The sequence below is a fragment of the Nicotiana tomentosiformis genome, chromosome 9 (genome assembly GCF_000390325.3).
Source record: "Nicotiana tomentosiformis chromosome 9, ASM39032v3, whole genome shotgun sequence".
NCBI classification, from domain to species: Eukaryota; Viridiplantae; Streptophyta; class Magnoliopsida; order Solanales; family Solanaceae; genus Nicotiana; species Nicotiana tomentosiformis.
In genome coordinates, this window is record NC_090820.1 from 58,725,505 (window position 1) to 58,733,464 (window position 7,960).

The 7,960-nt window shown below is 39.4% G+C and overlaps 1 protein-coding gene across 1 annotated transcript; it reads left to right on the forward strand.

Annotated features, from left to right (window-relative positions):
• The first annotated feature begins 2,652 nt into the window (after nucleotides 1-2,652).
• On the forward strand, nucleotides 2,653-3,593 carry LOC138898852 (uncharacterized). The gene is made up of 2 exons (XM_070184958.1): nucleotides 2,653-2,832; nucleotides 3,273-3,593. Exons 1-2 carry the CDS (start codon nucleotides 2,653-2,655, stop codon nucleotides 3,591-3,593), a joined length of 501 nt encoding a protein of 166 aa, XP_070041059.1.
• Nucleotides 3,594-7,960: the final 4,367 nt, after the last annotated feature.

The following is a 7,960-nucleotide window of genomic DNA, read 5'->3' on the forward strand; positions in this document are numbered from 1 at the left end:
GTAGAGGCCAGTTTGGTAGAGGCCATCAGGGTAGGCCAACTGATTTTACATAGCATGTAGCATGTGGAGCAGCGAGTTGATCATCCTTCAGCACTCCAGTTCCATGATCTTTCAGCCAGTAAGTTCGTACCGTGCTCCATTTATTCAAGGTCTTCCAGTGGGTATATAGGTCATCAGGGCCAGATTTAGATTTAGCAGTCTTAGATGGGCAGGGCTTGTTATGAGTGTTGAGAATTTTGTCATTTGAGGAGGCATTGTCCTAGCCTTATTAGGGGAATGACTCCATAGATTTTTTAGCTAGTGGTTCTTACATGTGTTGCTCCATCCCCTTCCTAGTCATCAAGAGGGGAGGACATGTGGTTAGAGGTCGCCCTAGAGGAGGGGCCAGTTAGGTGGAGGTAGACTAGTGGGTGTCAGGCTCGTGCTATGCTTTCCTGGGTAGACCCAAGGTGATGGACTCAATTGCAGTGATACAAATATGATTTTGGTTCTTCATAAAGATAATTCTGTATTGTTTGAATAAGGTCTACCTATCCATATGTGTCATCATATTTTGCTCCTTATTTGGATATGCCCCATGGTTCTCGTTATATGCATCTTAATTTATCCACACCTGTTGGTGATTCTATTGTAGTGGATTATGTATATCGGTCTTGTGTGTGGTTACAATTGGGGGATATGAGACTAGGGTTAATCATCTATTGTTGAATATTGTAGATTTTAATGAGATTTTGGGAATAGATTGGGTATCTCCGTATCATGATATTGTTGATTGTCATGCTAAGACTATGATGTTGGCTATGTTGGGGATAACTAGGTTGGAAAGGAAAGGTTCTCTTGGTCATACCCCTATTAGGGTAATTTATTTTCTGAAGGCTCAGTAGATGGCTAAGAAAGGGTGTTTCGCATACCTGGCCTTGGTAGAGATATTAGTGCTAAAATTCCTACTATTGATTTAGTCTTAGTAGTAAGGGAGTTTCCAGATGTGTTTCCTGTAAGCCTATCGGACATGACACCTGACAGGGATATTGATTTTGGTATTGATTTGGTGCCTGGCACTTAGACCATATCTATTCCACCGTATAGCATGGCTCCGGATGAATTGAATAAATTGAAGGAGCAGTTGTAGGAGTTTTTGGAAAAAAGATTTTTCAGGCCGCATATTTTTCCTTGGGGTGCATCGGTGTTGTTTGTAAAGAAGAAACATGGTTTTATGAGGATGTTCAATTATTACACGCATTTGAATAAGGTCACTGTCAAGAACAAGTATCCCTTTTCTCGTATTGATGATTTGTTTGACTAGCTTAAGGGTGCCAGGGTGTTTTCAATGATTGATTTAAAATCAGGTTATCATCAGTTGAAGATTAGGGCATCTGATCCCTAAGATAGCCTTTAGGACTTGTTATGGATATTATGAGTTCTTGGTGATGTTTTTTGATTTGACTAATACTCTAGAAGCTTTCATGCATTTGATGCACACTGTGTTCCAGCCATTTTTGGATTCTTTTGTCACTGTGTTCACTAATTACATCTTGGTATATTCTCGTAGTTAGGAGGAACATGAGCAACATTTGAGGATTGTGCTTCATATTATACAGGAGAAGAAGTTGTACGCTAAGTTTCCAACTATGAGTTTTGGTTGGACTCGGTAGCATTTTTAGGACACGTGATGTCTGGTGATGTATCAAGGTTGATCCGAAGAATATTGAGGCGGTTTAGGGTTGGCCTAGACCTTCTACATCTACGGAGATTAGGAGTTTTGTTAGTTTGGCTGGCTACTATCGTCGATCTGTAGAGGGGTTTTCATCTATTGCAGCCCTATTGATCAAGTTGACTTAGAAATGCGTTTCCCTTAGATGGTATGACGAGTGTGAACAGATCTTTCAGAAGCTGAAGACTGCTTTGACTAAAACTCTAGTGTTGATGTTTCCCAAAGGTTCAGGGTCATATACAGTATTGTGATGCTTCACATGCTGGACTTGGAGCGGTGTTAATGCATGATAGTAAGGTGACTTCTTATGCGTCGTGACAGTTGAAGAACCATGAGAAAATTATCCGGTTCATGACTTGGAGTTAGCGGCTATTATGCGTGCACTCAAGATTTGGAGGCATTACCAGTATGGTGTATCATGTGAGATTTACACTGATAATTGAAGTCTTCAACACTTGTTCAAGAAAAGGAATTTGAATTTTAGGAAGCAAAGGTGGTTGGAGTGGTTGAAGAATTATGATATCACTATATTATATCATTCGATTAAGGAAAATATGGTAGAAGATTCTTTGAGTAGGAAGGCAAAAAGTATGGGGAGTTTGCCATTTATTCTAGTTGTGGAGAGGCCTTTGGCTATAGATGATTAGGATTTGGATAATAGATTTGTGAGATTGGATATTTCCGAGCCTGGTAGAGATCTTGCTTGTGTTGTTGTGCAATTGTCGTTGTTTGAGTACATTAAGGTTCATCCTTATGATGATCCCCATTTGCTCGTCCTTAGGGACACATTGCTTCAAAGTAGTGCTAAGGAGGTGGTCATTAGAGATGATGGTGTATTGCGACTTCAGGGTCGATGTGTTCCTACCATTGATGGTTTGAGGGAGTTGAATCTTGAGGAGACTCATAGCTAAGGGTATTATATTCATCCAGGTTCTACAAAGATGTACTGTGACTTGAAGGCGCATTATTGGTGGCGGAGGATGAAGAAAGACATTGTTGGGCATGTTTCACTGTGTTTGAATTGTCAGCAGGTCAAGTATGAGCATCAGAGACCCGTTGGTTTGCTTCAGGCATTAGATATACCAGAGTGGAAGTGGGAGCACATTATAATGGACTTTGTTGTATGATTACCATGGACCTTGAAGAAGTTTGATGTTGTTTGGATCATTGTGCATTATAGACCAAGTATGTGTATTTTATTCCGGTGATGACTTCTTACACTTCAAAGTGGTTGGCTCAAGTCTACATAAGACAGATTGCCCGTTTGCATGGTGTGCCTATTTCTATCATTTAGGATTGGGGCACTCAATTCACATTGCACTTTTGGAGAGTCGTTCAGTGAGAGTTGGGAACACAGGTAGAGCTTAGCACTGCATCTCACCCACAGACGGATGGACATTCCGAGCGGACTATTCAGATCCTTGAGGATATGTTAAGATCCCGTGTTATTGATTTTGGAGGCGATTGGGATTGGTTACTACTATTGGAGGAGTTTTTTTACAACAACAACTACCAGTCCAGTTCCTACATGGCTCCATATAAGGATTTATATGGTAGGTAGTGTCGTTCTTCAGTTGGTTGGTTTGATCCTGGTGATGCTAGGTTGTTAGGCACATATTTGGTTCGTGATGCTTCGGAGATGGTGAAGTTTATTCATAGGCAGCTTCATACAATGCGGTACAGGCAGAAGACTAATGCTGATGGGAGGGTTTGTGATGTCGCTTGCATGGTTGGTGAAATGGTTCTTCTTAGAGTTTCCCCTGTGAAGGACATGATGAGATTTTGGAAGAAGAGCAAGTTGAGCCCTAGGTTTATTGGCCCATTTGAGGTTCTAGAGAGAGTTGGTAAGATGGCATACAAGCTTGCTTTACCACCCAGCTAGTCGGGAGTTCATCCAGTATTTCGCATTTCCATGCTTTGGAAGTATTAAAAGGCAAGTCACATATGTTGCATTTCAGTTCAGTGAAGTTGGATAAGAATCTAGTTTATGAAGAAGAGCCTAGGGCCATTTTGGATAGACCGGTTTGGAAGTTGAGGTCAAGTAGTCGAGGCCGACTTGGGAGATCGATCATGATATGCAGAGAATATACCCTTATCGTTTTATCATTCTAGGTATGATTCTAAACCCGTTCGAGTACGAATATTTATTTGAGGGGAAGAACGTAGCGACACAATCAGTTGTTTTGATTATTAGATAATTGTTCCCCTATTTGGTGTTCACATATGCTTGTATGATTTAGCACTTTCTAGGCATGCTTAGAATCTTGCAAACACAAATACACTCGTCCCATGCATATATGTCACCTCAACACATATATCAATGTAGCAAATAGACCCAAGTACAACCTAATTCCCTCAAATCAAGGTTAACAAAGACACTTACCTCTATCCAAAACAAATCAACACTACAATACTGTTTTTTCTTTAGCACAAGTCGCCAAACAACTCGAATCTAATCAATTAATTCTCAAATAACTCAAAGTTTAAGGAACTTTCCTAGTATAAAAAAGGTTCAATCTTTAAATAATTTAGCTAAGTCAACAAAAAGGCAACCCAGACCCACATAGTCAAAATACGAAATCAAGATCAAATTCTGATTACTCATTCTTCCTCTAGTCTAAAGGTGTGATTAGTTTCAAGATCTGACATCAAATTGAGGTTTTAATCTCCTAATTAACTCTCATAATTTACTACTGAAAACCCTATTCTCTACTCTTATGAAATCCTAAATTTAGGGGTAAAAATCTATTGAAATTATGGAGATAAATCAAAGCTAAGTTAAAATTACTAACCTTATAAGTTGGGATGAAAGTCCTCTAAAGAATTGCCTCCTCGCATAGTCTAGATCTCTGAAATAGAATAAAATGAGCTAAACTCGAAGCCCTTACCCCTTTTCCAGGCCCCAAATATCTCTGGTGCAACACTGTCCTTGGAGCAACATCGTAGGTGCGACCCAACTCGCTCATTGCTTTGAACATACACAAGTGCAGACGTCACAGAAACGACCAACACTTCGCAAGTGTGATCATGCTCGTAAGCGCGGCATTCCCCAATACAGAATCCCTTCGCAGATGCGGACCAACATCAGGTAGATGTGGCTCCACACCTAAGCACTTTCCCATCGCATATGCGACTAGCTGTCGGGCTGCCCTTTCTCACAAATGTGAATGAGTATCACATAGATGTGGACTTGCACCCGCGCACCATTAAGCCGCATGTGTGACCCATTATTAGGACCTCTTTTCCCTAGAATATTCAAAGCCAACCCACACAGGGCCAACCTTGCACCTACAAATTTGGTCATCGTAGGCACGATAAGTGCAAGTTTAGTGCACCAACAATAGAAATTTGCAATGAACCACGTTCGAAACCATTCTAAAACTCACTCGAGCCCCTCGGCCCCCAATCCACACATCGTAACAAGTATTTAAACCTTACAGGAATTCTCTCAAAATCTTAAATAATTAAAATAACATCGAAAACCAAACATCAAAACTCAAGGATTTCAAATGTTCATAAACTCAAATTTCCAACATTTAACTATAAGCACCCAAACAGTCACGAGTCACTCGGGACAAAAACCGAATATACGTATGAGTCCAAAATCATAATACAAACCTACCAGAATCATCAAAATACCTGTAACGACCCGACTTGTCGTTTTAAGAATTAATGCCTCGTTCAGTGACTTAAGGTCTCGAACAATTTCGCAATATGTATTATGACCCGTAGGTGTGGTCGAGTTGAATTACTGAAGATTCGGAATTAAATTAAAAGAACAATCCTTATTTAGAAGGTTAAATGTAAAGAGTGGACCAGAGAGTTGACTTTTGAGCAAACTTCTTCGTAATGAAATTTTGATGATGTCAATAGCTCCGTATGATGATTATGGACTTAAGAGCGTGTCTGAAAAATTATTTGGAGGTCTGTAGTGGAATTAGAGTTGAAATGGCGAAACATGAATTTTTGAGAAGTTTGACCGGAGGGTTGACTTTTTGATATCGGGGTCGGAGTCCGATTCTAGAAATTGGAATAGCTTCGTTGTGCCATTTCTGACTTGTGTGCAAATTTGAGGTCATTCAGACATGGTTTGGGAGGTGTCAGCGTCATTTGTGGAATTTAGAAATTTCTAAGTTCATTAGGCTTGAATCCGTATGTAATTCGTGTTTTTGGTGTTGTTGAAGGTGATTTGAAGGTTCGACTAAGTTTGTATGATGTTATGGGACGCTTTGGTATGTTTGGTTGAGGTCCCGAGGACCTCGGGTGTTTTTCGGGTGTGTTTCAGATCATTTTGGGCTACTTTGGATGCTGATTTGCTGATATCTGGTATTGTTCTTCATATTCATGAGGAGCCTCTTGCGTTCGCGAAGAAGGATTTGGCTTCTGGGATTTTGTTCTTCGCGTTCGCGAAGAGACTCTCGCGTTCGCGAAGAAGGAAATCTCTGTTGCAATAGTCTGACTTTGGAGGCTCATATCTCGCAATCTATAAGGAATTTGGAGATGATCCAAAAATAAGAGTTGTAGCCCTTTGTATCTAGTTTTTATAAAGGTAAACCATTTGTCATTTGGAGTTGTGTACCAAACGTTACACTATAGGCTGTCTGGGAAGAGTTTGGAAATCTCTATTGCACATGGCTGACTTTGGACGGTTATATCTCGCAATCTATAAGAAATGAGGAGATGAGTAACAAATGAAAGTTATAGTCCTTTGAGTCAAGTTTCCAAAAGGTTAAACCATTTTTCATTTGGAAGTCTGTACAAAATGTTACGACCATTATACTAGAGGCTATCTGAGAAGAGTTTTAAAATGATTGTTGGAGAATTTGTTCATCGCGAACGCGAGGGAAGGGTCGCGAACACGAAGAACAGATCTCTGGGTAGTAGAATAAAGTCCAATTTTGTCTCATTCTTCCATTTTTGGACCAAGAAAGCTCGGGTGAGGCGATATTTCGAGAGTTCTTCAAGGAAAACATTGGGGGTAAGAATTCCTAACTTGATTTTGGTTACATTACATGAATCTAGTGTTATTTTTATTACTAAATTAGTGAATTGGGTTGAAAATGGTAGAAATCCTCTAGACATTAATTTAAGATTTGAAGGGCGATACGTTATCGGAATTTGATAATTTTGGTATGGTTGAACTCGTATCGGAGTGGGTGTTCGGATTTCGTCAAATATTTTTCAGGTTCCGAGGGGCGGACCTCCGCGCTGACTTTTTAGAATAAAATTGTAAGTTGGTGTTTTATTATCTGGAATTATTTCCGATGAATTTTAATAAAGTGGTACAATTAATTTGGATAGATTGGGCTGTCCGGAGGTCAATTCAAGCAAGAAGGCAATTTTGGAATATCGACATAACTTCAATAAGGTAGGCATCTTGCTTAACCTCGAGTGGGAGAATTACCCCTTAGGCATTGAGTCTTATGTGAAAATTGTGTGATTTGAAAGCCGTGTACGCGAGGTGATGAGTGCGTACTCAGGCTTATAAGTGCAAATTTTATTGGGTTAATGTTTTGGGCATTCTTATGTATTAAATTAGATAATTGTTGGCATTAGTAAATCCTTGAATTATCACGTCTCATTCCTTATTTGTCAAGTTTGTATTTTACATAATAACTCGGTGTTATTGTCATTTGGATTTTATGTGAATTACGTGTGTTTGTTGATTTGATATTTTTCTTGGAATTAAATTCATGATGGAATCCTTATCTGCCAATATTTATTAAATAAGTTTAAATTGAAGAGTTAATATAATTATCAAAAAATTGGATTGATGAAGGTGTTGCCCTATACTGAGTATTTTTCACCTATGTTGATTGTTTTGAGGTTTTATATATGTTTTGTGGAGCCTTGGGCTATTTGTTGAAGCATTTATTGATTCTGCTACATATTTGGAATTTGGTTTTGGTAAGTGGCAAATTGTGATATGAATTGTTGTATTGTGTTGTGGTTTAAACACTCTTCTTGATGTTATTTTTGCTTTCTACCTTGCTTGTTAATGATATACATGTGCTTGGTAAGGAAGAGTGTAAAGCACGAAGGGTGATGCCGTGCCATTTGAACTATATTATCATGCGAGGGAGAGTTTTAAGCACGAAGGGTGATGCCGTGCAATTTGAACTATATTATCATGTGAGGGAGAGTGTAAAGCACGAAGGGTGATGTCGTGCCATTTGAGAGTATAAAGCATGAAGGGTGATGCTGTGCCATTTGAGAGTGTAAAGCACAAAGGGTGATGCCGTGCCATTG